The sequence below is a fragment of the Hemitrygon akajei genome, chromosome 19, assembly GCF_048418815.1.
Source record: "Hemitrygon akajei chromosome 19, sHemAka1.3, whole genome shotgun sequence".
NCBI classification, from domain to species: Eukaryota; Metazoa; Chordata; class Chondrichthyes; order Myliobatiformes; family Dasyatidae; genus Hemitrygon; species Hemitrygon akajei.
Window position 1 is genome coordinate 48511604 of NC_133142.1, and position 14969 is coordinate 48526572.

General features: G+C 39.4%; 2 protein-coding genes across 3 annotated transcripts in view; both read right to left on the reverse strand.

Annotated features, from left to right (window-relative positions):
• edem1 (ER degradation enhancer, mannosidase alpha-like 1) overlaps positions 1 to 3824 on the reverse strand; it is a 35850-nt gene extending 32026 nt beyond the window's left edge. The window contains exon 1 of one of the 2 annotated variants that reach the window (XR_012102168.1): positions 3218 to 3824. Coding sequence is in view for 1 of the 2 variants with exons in the window: in XM_073072449.1 (XP_072928550.1) it covers positions 3218 to 3780 (563 nt within the window). In the remaining variant the exon portion in view is untranslated. The remainder of the gene's footprint in view (positions 1 to 3217) is intronic. The other variant, XM_073072449.1, reaches the window with a different exon arrangement.
• A 3804-nt stretch (positions 3825 to 7628) lies between these two features.
• The window catches only part of arl8ba (ADP-ribosylation factor-like 8Ba), a 49640-nt gene continuing 42299 nt past the window's right edge, over positions 7629 to 14969 (reverse strand). The window contains exons 5-7 of the mRNA XM_073072450.1: positions 14799 to 14866; positions 13303 to 13373; positions 7629 to 8434 (exon numbers count right to left, since the gene is read on the reverse strand). Coding sequence (XP_072928551.1) covers positions 8385 to 8434; positions 13303 to 13373; positions 14799 to 14866 — 189 coding nt within the window. The 3' untranslated portion in view covers positions 7629 to 8384. The remainder of the gene's footprint in view (positions 8435 to 13302; positions 13374 to 14798; positions 14867 to 14969) is intronic.

Here is a 14969-nt window from a genome sequence, read left to right on the forward strand (position 1 = left end):
ACACCTCATATTCCATCTAAGTAGCCTACAACCTGATGCCATGAATATTGAATTTTCCTTCCTGTAAAAAAAACTTCCCCTTTCTCTCTTCTATTCCTAGCTCTCTAGCCCTTTACCTCTTCTCACCTGCCTATCATCTTCCCCTGGGTCCCTTCCTTCTTCCCCTTCTCCCATAGTCCACTCTTCTCTACTATCAGATTCTTTCCTCTCCAGCCCTTTAGCTTTCCTGTCCACCAGGCTTCACCTATCCTCCTCCTGCTCCCCCCCAGCTTTTTATTCTGGTATCTTCCCCCTTCTTTCTTGGTCCTGAAGAAGGGTCTTGGCCCAAAATGGTGATTGTTTATTCTTTCCATAGATGCTGCCTGACCTGCTCAGTTCCTTCAGGATTTTGTGTGTGTTGCTTTTGATTTCCAGAACCTGCAGAATCTCATGTTAATGTATTTTGCTCCTTGGCCCCAGAGTAAAGCTGTTTTGTTTGGCTGTATTCATGGGCATTCATGTATGGTTGAATGATAATTAAACTTGAACTTTAATAAAGAACAACACAGGTTAAAATAACTGACATCCAGAATACTGAATTGAGTAAAAGTAATATTTTCTAACAAAAACATTAAAATTCTTCGCAGTATGTACTGCGCAAAAGCCCAGCTGTAAATATTTGCTCCCATATCATAGTGCACTTAGCCCAGTCAATTCATATTTATAGATTTGGTTTTTTTAATATGTGAAAGAAATTTGCATTTTTCTCTTTCAAATAACGTGGTAGGAAACAAATGAAGCATTCATGCAAACTAAGGTGAACGTTGGGGTTTATTGACCACAAAAGCGATAATATCAGTATCAACTATCTAGTAAAACTAACTTCTTTCAATTAAAGTAAGAGGTCATTGACATGAAAAGTTAATTTATGTTTTTCTCTCCATGGCTAATAGTTGACTTGCTGAGCATTTCAAAATATTGTCAGAAATAGATGACGGCTGCAGACTATGTCTGTATGAGCTTAGTGTTTTGTCCACCTTTCTGTGGGATTCCCTTCGTGCTCAAGAAATTAACAAACTAAATATCCTCTAATTGCAGGATACACTGAAAACATCTGTTGCATTTCATGAACCAATGCGCCAAGATACCTCTATAACACTGATAATTTAAAAACATTTATTCAAGGACAGCGTTCTGCTCTACTTTCTAAAGTTCATAACCACATTTTGATATATCACACTACTTGCAATCTTCTTGGCAAAGTGAGCAGGCAGAGCAGAAGGGATGAAATAAGAAGCAGGAGGGGAGATTTAGAAGAGATGTAGGGTGGAAGAACTCTTAATAGAGAGGACACTGTATTCCATGATTAAAAAAAAGAGGAAGGAGGAGGGGAACCAGAACGAGGTTATGGGCAAGTAAGAAGTAAAGGGGTTAGAGTGCAACCAGAATAGGAAATGGAAAAAGAGGAGAGGGAGGGAGAGAAATTACTGATAGCTCGAGAAATTGACGTTCATGTCATAAAGTTGGAGGCAACTCACAAGGAATAAAATGTTGCTCCTCCAACCTGAGTTTGACCTCATCATGGCAGTAAAGGTGGCCATGGACAGACTTGTCAGAATGGCAATGAGAAGTCATATTGAAATGCCACCCTCCATTTTGATTCCAACTAAAACAGATTCCACCCTCCCAGATTCTTACTTCATCCCCCTTCCCTGCTCTCACCTAACACCTACCAGCTTATACTCCCTCCCCACATTTCTTATTCTGGATTCTACCCCTTCCTTTCCAATCCTGATTAAGGGTATTAACCCAAAACATCAACCGTTTATTCCCCTTTGTAGATGCTGCCTGACTTGCTGAGTTCCTCCAGGATTTTGTGTGTTGCTCAAGATTTCCAGCATCTGTAGAATCTCATGTTTAACCTAAACACGTAATTGTCTACTTGATGACTACTGGTAACTATCTACCAATCTGAATTTAACCAACCTATTTCCAATCTTTCAGGCAAATGGGATTCATCAAACATGGTTGGTGGCTTTTGAAATTGCAATTAATAACTCAAGTATAGACAACTTTAATTCTAAAATCAAATCTATATGACCTGCAGAAACATCAGTATCCAAAAGAAACTATGGTTAATACATTTGCCCTTTATCAGATGTAAAATGACAATACACAACATGTATTTAATTCATTCTGTGTTTATAAGATCTTAGAATTTAATCCCTACAAATTTCTTTCATGGAATATCGAAATGTAATTAAAACACTTTATGGATAATAAAAGATAAAAAAAAAAGTTAAGAAATGCCTACTTTGACTAAAGAGAAGTTTTCTCCTATTCTGAAAGATTTTTAATAACTCTGAAAAAGTACTTTAGTCCAAAGTACCCAAAAACTCTTAACTCATCAAAAGCAATGCACAACCCATCACATTTACTTCACTCCTGCCAAGTCTCATCATTCCTAGTCCAAAACTATTAAGACCATCCTCCACTTTATATAGCTCACCCGCCTTAAGCCTCTCACCATCAAATTCAAGGATGCCTTCCACTACCTCCTCGCCATGACTGCTCTCACCTCATCCTAGATCATTCGCCTTGCCCATCTTAGAGAGACACAGAAAATCAACAGCACATTACAGGCCCTTCGGCCCACAATGTTGTGCTGACCATGTAACCTACTCTAGAAGCTGCCCAGAATTTCCCTACTGCATAGCCCTCGATTTCCTGCCTATTATTTCAAATTTTTCATTTTATAAGATCAGTGCTGATGTTCAACCACCTCACTGCTACACTGTAACTTCAACAATTATTGTCAAATTCGGAACCCACACATGGCCTGTCAGTGAAATTCACTGTCACCTGAATTGATTCCCTACTCCCTCTCTTTTCAATTTGCAGGCTTGTAGATTATCTTCCCAACTCTCCTCAGCCATACGACTACCCCCTGCTTCCTCCCTAGACTCCTACCCATTCTATCAGTGCTTCCCAGATCCTCAAGTACCCTTTTAAACAATTGCCCACTCTCACCCTTCCTAGACGCCTGCCCAGCCATCTCATCCTCCCCTGATCATTCCCAATCACCTACCTCATCCCTATTTTATCAAGGTATTAGCCCATCTCATTCTCTATTCCCCAGAAACCGTTCACCCAACCTGTCTTCTGCACCTTCTCTTAAGCATACACATCACCCTTAGCCTCTCCGGACCACTGCCCAGCCCACGCCCTCCGGACTTACGGGTTATCCCGGTCAGGACCCCTGCCCTGGCAGTCGATGGGATTGAGCTCGTCCTGTGGGAAGGCGTGCTCCATGTAGTTCTCGTAGCCGAAGTAGAACATGCGCAGGGCAGCCTCCTTCATGCGGCGACGCTGCGGCTCGGGGAAGGCGCTGTACTTGCGGCTGTACTCCCCAAAACTATCCAGGAAATTGTAGCCGGGCCCAGCAGGCCGGGAAGCAGAAGGAGACCGTCTTTTACACACCAACGGGTCCCCTCTTGCTAGAGAGTAGCCACCCTGGGTCTGGCCCCGCACCCAAGTCTGGTCGAACCAAGACGGCTTCTTGGCGGCTTGGGCCTGAGCCTGACCCTCGGACTGCCGCACCATACCGAAGCTGAAACGAAAGGGCACGAAGCTCTGGTAGAATCCCAGGCTGGGCCCGAAGCCGAAGAGGAACCAGAGCGTGAGGTGGAGACCCAACCTCAACAGCAGGAGGCCCAGCACTATCGAGCGCCATTGCATTATCGGATCAACAATACCACAACAGCATTGCTCGGAGGGCCCGACCCCTAGCAGGCCCGGCATCCGCCCTCCCGCCTCTCGCCCCGCCTTCCCGCCGCTTGCCGATTGGACGGTGTGCTGATGTGTTAAACATGGATTGGCCCGTGTCCCAGTCAATTTAAAACAAGGTTCTCCAACCCCCTTCTGGCCAATAGGAAGCAGGTACTTGCTGCCGTCACTCACCTTTGCACACATACCTGTTTCTTCGGGACGTGCCCAAACGCCGCACACTTCCGAATGCCGACAGTCCAACTACATCGCTGGAGGCCAGTACAACAACAGGAATTTTCAGACATGCTTAACATTACGGAAATAATCTTCCATTAGTAATGGGGAAGTCATTGCCCTTATTCCCACCTCAGGCGGTGTAGCCGAAATCGCACTTTGCTGAGGTGAAGTCTAGTGAGTTGATTTGTTAAATGCCTAGTAATTAAGTAGTCTCGATATTTACATCTCAATTTTAAGGTTCTATATAGCCGTGTCCTTAATTTCTAAAGTTGTTACCCACTTTCAGTCCTCACCAATAAACCGATAGGCAACGCCGGTGTTCAAATTCTTGAACCAGTCCTCCAGCTGCTCATTCCGTACGGACACAGCTACCATGTAAAAAGTTGTCACTCAAGGTGCTTTTTAAATCTTCCCCCTCTCGCTTTAAATCATGTACTCTTGTTTTAGACTCCCCGACCATAGGGGTTGGCGGAGTGGAGATGCGTCTCCACCAAAGGAGGTTTCAGACACTCTTTCTCTCCGCTAGCCTGCAGATCACCCTTTGTAGAAAAAATTGTCAAGAACAATCATGACGACATGGAAAGACCATGATCGACCGCGTCACAAGACAGCAATAAGGAACCCTAGGTTGTTTACATTTACTATGTCCCCCATGAATTTTATAAACCTCCATAAAGTTACCCTTCAGAGGAAAACATCCTACCCTGTCCTTATAATTCAAACCCTTTAATAAAATCCTCTTAATTGTTGGTACCTTTTCCAGTAATGACATAACTTTTGGGCCATGAATGAGTTAGCTTAACGTTAAATGCACCACCACCCCCGCCCCACACACACACACAAACTATTAATATGAAAGATTAAATGATTGCAGCTGTGATCATACTCTTTTAGGAAACTGAACGCAGATCTCACTACAGCAACTCAGGTTTTATATTTACAGTGACACTGAAATACCAAATCAGAATCAGAATCAGACTTTAATCGCCAAGTACCTGTGCACATACAAGGAATTTACTTCCGGCAGATGTTGTCTCTCTGCTCATAACAATAATAATGATAAATATAAATGAAAATATAGATTATACATACAGGTAGTGCAATCCAAGTAATAGTTAGCCGACAGTTAACCGGCAGTTAACTGTTCAGCAAAGTGACCGCAGTAGGGAAAAACCTTCTCCAGTGCCTATTAGTCTTAGTCTGGAGGGATCTGAAGCGCCTACCAAACGGAAGCAGATCAAACAGTCCGTGCGCAGGATGGGAGGAGTCCTTTATGATGTTCCCCGCCCTCTTCTTCAACCTGGAGGAGTACAGGTCCACAATAGAGGGCAGGGAGGCTCTAATGATGCGCTCGGCCGTCCTCACTGTGCGCTGTAGTCTGGTTCTATCCTGCTTGGTGGCGGCTCCAAACCACACAAGGATGGAGGTGCACAGGACAGACTCAATGACTGCAGTGTAGAAGTGCAGCAGCAATTCCTGAGGCAGACCGTATTTCCTCAAGAGCCGCAGGAAATACATCCGCTGCTGGGCCTTCTTCAGGATGGAGCTGATGTTCTGCTCCCACTTCAGATCCTGAGAGATGGTGGTTCCCAGGAACCTGAAGTTCTCCACGGTGGACACAGGGCTGCTGAGGACTGTGTGGATAATACTGTTAAGCAGAGGGCCAAAGGCACTTGCGTGGATTTAAAGTATGGTATTTCAAACAATGAACACTCATGTAAAGTCCCAATCTTTCATTTAACACTTAGAAATTGCTTTTGTTTCTGAAAAATTGGTCATGTGATTATCTGCCATGGCATTTCAATGATTCAATCCATGGAATACAGAAAACCATTTACAATGAGACTGCAGGTCATTATTAATCAACTTCCCCTTTCATCTCCCTGTTCAAAATATCATTAAACAGAAACAGCAGCTTCCTGGGATTATTTTAAATGTTTCCCTACAGTAACTGGGATTCAGTGATCAGGAATGGGTTTTTTTAAAAATCATGTTTGTTAAGTATATTGCCTTACTCTAATCTATATGAAGGTCAAGACACTTCAGTAGCAATGCACAAAATGCTGGAGGAACTCAGCAGGTCAAACAGCATCTGTGGAGGGAACTAAACAGCTGACATTTGGGCCAAAACCCTTCATCAGGACTGACACTTCTCAGATAGTCACCCAGCTCCATAATACTTTTTAAAAGTGTTTCACTGAGATTAAGAAATTCCACAACTGATAATAATGATTATTTACCCACTTTGAGATTAAAGTACTTTGACCAGGCAATCTGCACATAAAAGCCAGTTTTTTATTCTTTTTAAAACGTTCAAAAAGAATTTGACACTCACTTGATTTTGATTCTTGTGATACCTTTGATATATTATACAATCAGAAACAGTCATTTGTTAATTGGATCAGTTATGCCCTTCAAATTAAATACACACAAATGTAAACACACAGCTAAATTAAATAGTAAATGTTTAATTTTAATGGCAATAGATCTCATCAATACTCTGCTTTTGGTGCCAAAACGTCAAGAACTCTAGGATTCACACCCAAATTTTCAACGCAGATATCATGGGCAGAATCACAATGGTGCAGAATCTTTTCAGAATTTAAAATACACATTTTGCCCAAAACAATACATACTAAGTTTTTCGACCTTTTACAGTAGCTCTAAACATCATCCAGAAGATGCAAGCTGATATGTTACTTTTCTGCCAGTCTAGGGTATTTGCTGTTCTTAGTTTGCCCAGAATTTGTTGCAAAGGCATGTAATCGTGTTAATCCAGCATTAATGACCTTCAGCTGGTGACCTACCAATAACTGAGTTATTGAAGTCATTTTAACTGTAGTCAAGTCCAAGAGCTGTAAAACTATAGATGGTAGTTGAAGAACCAGACCAACTTCAGTTTAATTATTTTACTTCTGAAATCAACATCCATTAGCTCAGTTCCAGCAGTTCATAGGAAATCTGGCACTCAGGCTTTGTCAAATTTAAGTACATAATTTGATCTAACTTCATTCATATCCTCAAGTGAGGTTTGGGATTATTTGGGTCTAATGTTCAACACAGTGCAGTAATTTAAAATGTTTCCTTACTGTAACTGGGATTGTATGATCAATAGAGTGGATCTGGAAAGGAAGCTTCCAAAAGTGGGAAGTCTTGGACTGGTGACTGTAGCCTCAGAGCACAAGACGCCATTTTGAACAGAGATCAGGGGGAATTTCTTTTCCAGAAGATGGTGAATCCATGAAATTCATTGCTACAATCAGCTGTGGAGGCCCAGTTATTGGGTATATTTAAAAATGAGATTGATAGGTTCTTGATTAGTAAGAGTGTCCAAGGTTACAGAAAGACATAAAAATGGGGTTGAGTAGGATAATAAATCAGCCATGATGGAATTTCAAAGCACAGTTGATGGGCCAAATGGTCTAATTCTGCTCCTATGTCATCACTGGTCATTTTAAACCATGATATTCAAAAAGGCTCAACTAAGGAGGGAAAACTCAAGTCTTAAAAACAAACGCTCAACTCAAATTAAATTATACAGCAGGGACCTTTGATACAAATGTTCCCCATTTTTAACATTTACCCCAAACATATTTTCATTGCACCTAGTCGAAAATACTTGAACAAATGACATGACAACAATATGCCCTCATTAACTCCATTTATTTCAACAGAAGTGAGAGGAGAGCACAATTATTCACAAGTCAACTAAATAGAAAAGTAAACTAATTCCACATAATATTTACAATCATATAATTGGAAGTTTTGCATGCACGTTTACAGGAAGTTCACGTTGCCCAATAGTGCCAAGACTCTTAATGTTGAAGCAGTGTATTCAACCAGCACACCCAAAGTATAAATTTCAATTAAAGCTTAAGTAAACTTAAGTGATGGCCCCAAACTACAACATACATATGCTACTTGTTGAAAAAAGTTCATGTCTTAAATACAGAGACAGTAAACATTTTTTAAAAAAATCCTAGTGACATTGAAATATCTACAGCACCAACACAGAGGGATGCAACACGACATGCTCCATAACGCCATTTGTAAGGACATTGATAGTGTGAGATCAATAAAAGCTATATAAAAAAAATTACTTGTGATACTGCTGACTCCAAACACGAGGCTGAGTAATAAGCATGATTATTTTCATTGGCTCTTCCTTGTGCTTTTATATCACTGACTTCAACATTTGTCTCAATCATGATTTTTATATAACAGCATTTGTAAAGCAAGTTTGTCTCACAATGAGAACATACTTTTCAACGGTATGCGTCACAAGGGACTTTAAGTATTTCAATATATTCAGAATAGTGTATTTCTGCTTGTTATCCCAGGAAGAATGAATAATGAGTGAAGGACAGTGGCTGTTTACACATTGGTTTTCGCATTAAATTTCAGCTCCTTCTAGATTTTGAATGCTGAATTAGCCATTGCAGAGTGATATCTAAAAAGATAAAACAAAAATGTAAGTTATTTGAAGATGTAGCTTTTTTGGTAACAATTAGCTATACATTCATTCAGTGCAGGAGTGGAACCCAGTCAGGATTTTTGTTGCTGTAGCCCATCCACATCAAGGCTTGATGTGCTGTGTACTTAGAGATGCTCTTCTGCACACCACTGTTGTAACGTGTGGTTATCCAAGCTACTGTCATCTGTGAGTTTGAACCAGTCTGGCCTTTCACCCACAGGACTGCCATTCACACCATCCTCATCAATCTGACATTCCTTTTCCAAGTCAGCATAAAGTACTCAATATACATAAATAATTCATTTTTACCATTAATGATTTCAGTTGGGAAAGGACAGCAATTTTCCAGGCATTTCCCCAGTTGGTAAAGCCACTTGAAATTTTGTACAAAAATATCTTCATAAATATATTAAATAATAATTAATAAATTAAAACTCAAATTAAATCTCAATTAATAACTACACAATTTATCAAATTAAACTTTATCTGGAAATCATAATACTAAAGGAACTTGTGGCAAGTTGAATTGTTGTAATAAAGCATTTTGTTTGTTCAATTTTTTTTATATACAAAGTAATCACCTTACATAAGCTCCAGTAAAACTAGAGTTTACAGAGATGATGCATGAGGGGATGGCCAACCATCCTACATCCTGACTACACTGTTAATGTGCCTCGTAATTACAGTTAAGGTGCCTCTGAAACAATGCTGCACACTGGATATTGGGCTTTCCTTTTACCTTCTACACAAAACATCTGTCTGAAAATGGGAAACATCATGGTACTGTAATCATGCTCAGATGATTTTTAACCACATTTGAAGTCAACATTTTTAAAAAATACAATCATACTGATCAAATGCTATATTGTATGACTAACACTTACTTCAATTATTGCTTTTTCCTGCAAAACTGTTTTCATAAAGTTCAGAGTAAATTTATTATCAAAGTACATACATGAGATTCATTTTCTTGAGTATTCACAGTAATTAAAAAGAAACAACAGAATCAATGAAAATCTCCACACAAAGACGGACCATAAGACATTAGAATTACACCATTCTGACATTGAGTCCATCATGGCTGATAAATTATTTCTCACAACTCCATTCTTCTGCCTCTACTCCAAACCCTTTGACACGCTGACTAATCAAGAACCTCTGCCTTAAATATATCCAATGCCTTGGCCTGCACAGCCGCCACATGGCTAAAGAATTTTTTCTTCATTTCTGTTCTAAATGGACGTCCCTCAATTTTTAAGCTGAGCCCTCAGGTCCTGGACTCCCCCCACTATAGCAAACATCCTCTCCACATGCACTCCAATAGGTCTTTCAATGTTCAATAAGTTTCAATGAGATCCCACTTATTCTTCTAAACTCCAGCGAGTAAAGGCTGAGAGCCATCAAACACCCCTCATATGTTAACTCTTTCATCCCTAGGATCATTCTCATAAATCTCCTCAGAACTTTCTCAAACGTCAGCACATCCTTTCTTAAATAAGGGGCTCAAAACTGCTCACAATACTCCAAGTGTAGTCTGACCAATGTCTTATAAAGCCTCAGCATTACATCCTTGCTTTAATATTTTAGTCCTCCCACAATGAATGCAAACATTGCAATTACTTCTTTACAACCAACCCAACCTGCAAGTTAATCTTTAGGGAATCCAGCACAAGACCTCCCAAGTTCCTTTCAACCTCTACTTTTTGAATTTTCTCCCCATTTAGAAAATAGTCCACACCTTTATTCCTTCTGCTGAAGTGCATGACTATGCACTTCCCGGCATTATATTCCACTTGCCACTTCCTTGACCATTCTCCCAGTCTAAGTCCTTCTGCAGCCCCCCGCTTCCTCAACACTACCTGCCCCTTCACCTATGTTTGCATCATCCGCAAACTTGGCTGCAAAGCCATCAATTGTCATTGACATATAACATGAAGAGAAGCGGTCCCAATACCAACCCTGCAGCACACCACTAGTCACCAGCAGCCAATCAGAAAAGGCTCCCTTTATTCACATTCTTTGCCTCCTGCCAGTCAGCCAGTCTTCTATCCATGCAAGTATCTTTCCCATAATACCATGGGAATAATCTCATCTTGTTAAGCAGCTTGTGGCATCTTGGCAAAGGCCTTCAGAAAATCAAAATAAACAACATCTACTGACACTCCTTTGTCTATTCTGCCTATTATTTCCACAAAGATTTCTCCTTTAGAAAACAATGATGACTTTAGCCTATTTTATCATGCACTTATAATAGACTCCAGCATCTTTTCAACCACTGTAGTAAGGCTAACAGGCCTACAATTTCCTTTCCTCTGCCTCCCTCCCTTCTTGAAGAGAGGAGAGACATTTGCAAATTTCCAGTCCTCTGGAACCATTCTAGGATCTAGGGATTCTTGAAAGATGATTAATACCTCCACAATCTCTTCAGCTACCTCTTTCAGAACCCTGGGATCTAGTCCAGGTGACTTATTAACCTTCACTTCAGCTTCCCAAGCACTTTTTCTTTATTTGGGGCAATGCCACTCACTTCTGCCCCGACACATTCATATTTCTGGATGTCTGCCATTTCTTTGCTCCCATTACTATCTCTCCAGCATCATTTTCCAGTGGTTCGATATCCACTCGTCTCTTTTACTCTTTATACATCTGATAAACTTTGTATCCTCTGATATTAGCTAGCTTACCTTTCTACTTCATCTTTTTCCTCTTCATGGATTTTTTAATTACCTTGTTAGTTTTCAAAAGCTTCGCAATCCTCTAACTTCCCACTAATACTTGCTCTATTATGTGCCTTCTGTTTAGTTTTTATGCTGTCTTATTTCCCTTGTCAGCCATAGTTGCTTCACACTCCTTTTAAAATACTTCATCTTTGATATGTATCTACCCTGTACCTTCTGAATTGTCCCAGAATCTCCAGCCATTGCCATTCTGCTGTCATCCTTGCTAATGTCCCCTTCCAATCCACTTTGGCCAGCTCCTCTCGCATGCCTCTGTAATTCCCTTTACTGACACATCTAAGTTTAGCTTCTTCTCAAACTGTATGGTGAATTCTATCCTATTATGATCATTGCCTCCTACAGGTGCCTTTACCTTAAGCTCCCTAATCAAATTTGGATTATATAACACCCAATCCAGAATTACCATTCCATAGTGGGTTCAATCACAAGCTGCCCTAAAAAAAAAACCATCTCATAGGCATTCTATAAATTTCCTCTCTTGGGATTCAGCACCAACCTTACTTTCCCAAGCTAGCTAGCTATCTCCTGCTGTAATTTGTAGCCCACATCCTAGCATATAACTCCCATCAGAGTCATTTTACTCTTGTAATATCTTAACCCACAAGGATTCTACATCTTCTGATCCTATGTCATGTCTTTCTAAGGATTTGATTTTTTTTTTAAACCGGAGCCACCCCACCCCCTCTGCCTAATTGCCTGCCCTATATGATCTTCTCCCAGCCATGAATCAGTGATGTCCAGGTATGTACATCATACCTGGTAATCTTAACTACACTACAAGTTCATCTACCCTATTCCGTATTCTGCACATGTTCAAATATAACATCTCCAGTCCTGTATTCGCCCTTTATATTCTGTTCATGTTGCAACTGCAATTCTGCCAAATTCTGTCCTTCCTCAGTCTCACTACACACTGCATCTAGTTATGTACAAATGCCTCATTTTCAGCCCTATCACTCTGGCCCCCACCCCCCTGGCAAATTAGTTTAAACCCTCCCCAACCACTCTAGCAAATCTACCCACAAGGATATTGGTCCCCATCAGGTTTAGGTGTAACCTGTCCTTTTTGTACAGGTAATACCTTCCCCAGAAAGAATCCCAAAGATCCAGAAATCTGAAACCTTGGTCCCTGCACCAATTCTTCAGCCATGGTTTCACCTGCCATATCATCCTATTCTTACCTTCACTGGCATGTGACACAGGCAGCAATACAGGAGGTTACTACCCTGAAAGTCTTGCTTTTTAGAAAATGTACAAAAGACAATAAATTGTTCAAATAAAAAACAAAATAACAAAAACAGGAAGGTAGATATCAGAAACATGAGTTCTAGAGTCTTTAAAAGTGAATCAATAGGTTGTGGAATCAGTCCAGTGCTGGGAGTGTGCAAGTTCACCAAAGCAAAAGTATGAAATTTTCATCTAAAGGACCATCCTGTGCAACAGAATCAAATATACAATACATATAGATTAAATACACGCACCCTTCCAAAATGTAGAAAATCACAGCCAAATCATCCAAATCTGCCAAAACTTACTCAAACCCTTGTCACCGCTATTCAGCTTTTCAACATGCCTCAGCTTTCCATTCAGTATTCTAAATAAATTCAAATTCTTCCTTTATCTCAAACAAATCCTCTAGAGACAGTCTTTAATTCCCATTCAATTCCTTACATTGACATTAATCAAACTACAAATGTTACTTTTCCCCACTTCATACAAAATGTATCCAAGAAATTTAATTTTCATGTTTTAACAAGGATACTAAAAGATAAGATTTAATAACGTAGACCGACTTTAGTCCAAGATTTGCCTGCAAAATTACGACAAAATCTTTACAGCAGACCCAGCCAAGATTTCAATTTGTATTTTCAGTTGAATCACTTTCGAAATTCCACAAAAGATCCCAAGAGTTTGGATTCAACAGTAGTAAGGCATTAGCGACCCACCGCAAATCTATGCTGACTAGTTCAAATGGTTAGCAACGTGAGCCTACTCAGTTCCAATTAATACTGTACACCCTAATAGTGTTTTTTCCTCCTCTTTAGGCCCATATTTCCAAACAGTTTCAAACTTAACTGATATAAAAAGGAATAAGTACAATCTTACCTATATTATCCTTCTCTTTGCATGAAATTGAATAGCAGCAGATTTCTCTGTCCTGAATAGCAGCCAGATTCCTACGATTACAAAAAATGCATTGATGAGTGCACACAATTTGCTATGAAGTTCAGGGACTATCCACTGAAATATTTTAGTTACATTCCACCAGTTATTAAATATGTATTTAACATTGCTTCCCAACAACCAAACTGTATGATAAAATAAATAGTATTCTTAGTAATCAATAATCTACCACACAGTTACATAATTTAAATCATCAATAACACCTGACTACTGAATCAGATTGGTCAGATAAGAAATTTCAAATGTTAATATCTGTTTAGTATTCAACAATAACTCAATCTATATTATGATTCATTGCAAATATTAAAAAAGAAAACCAAAGTACAAGTAGTTTTAGATTCTTAGGAACAGTACTGGAACTCTACTATGAAAAAAGCTGTATTAATTCTGTATTATAACAAAGTCATTTGAGTCTGAGAAAAATAGCTGCACAAATACTGATTGTACACCAGCAAACAATTATTCTTAATAATGCATATGGCATTTCTAAAATATTTTAAAATGAATTAACTATTTTAGCAAGATGCTTTGGTACATACTTCACAAGTAGTTTTCTAAGATAAAAAGGTTAACCAAGATGCTGGTTAGTTCTACGGAATGATACTGTACTATGCTTAGGGAAATTTTTAAGCCAAATAATTTTGTTATTGAGTAAAGCTCACTACACAAATGCCATACGAAGATTATTTCAAGACTCGCATCAATGGTGCCAAGCTATGTACAACAGAATTAACATGAGGTTTTGCATTGTATGTTTGTTCCATTCAAATACCCTGTGCTGGTGTAAAGGCAGTGTAACAATCCAAGCAGCAAGTGCTTCATAACAGATGGAGCAACTCACTGGAGCAATGGGCAATATTATGCTGAAGTGAAATGAAGTGTGATGCAATGACAATTGAGGATTCAAGATTATCCACTCAAAATTACCAGAGCATGTGTCATTCTAACCTATTCACACCAGTCACACAGGAAATGCTTTGGATAATGTCTTCGAAAATATGGTTCCTCTACATAAAAAGATCGCAAAATGCTGAATGTTCCAAGACAGTTTACACTCCAATTAGTTCAGAATCAACAGGACAAGTATATTTTCCATATTTAAAACTCTTCCCTGATATTTTCCACATAACAATATTTAAAGTATACATTGGAAAATATCTGGAAATTGCTTGTCAGAAGTGAGCAGCTCCAACTTGCCTCCCTGCTTCATTTCACTATACTTGCTTTTGCCATTTATTTGCTTAATGAAGATGCTGGAATAATTGAGATATTTGAAGCTTCTATTTCCATTTTAATCAGATACCACAAAATTATTGTTTACATCCCAGGTTTAATTCCCAGCACCATTAAACATACAGCTTTGAAGTTCTGTAAAGAACCAGAGGAAAAGGTGTGCATTATTCAGAACAACAACTTACATTTTTTCAATGAGCTGTTTTTCATCCAAAGCATTTGGCAAATCTCTCTTATTTCCAAGAACTAGGACCTGAAAACAAATTTAACAATACGTTAAGATATGTTTATCTTTTACCTCAATTATAGCTTTTACTTGGGGATGAAAATATATTTCTAACACATCACTTTCATAC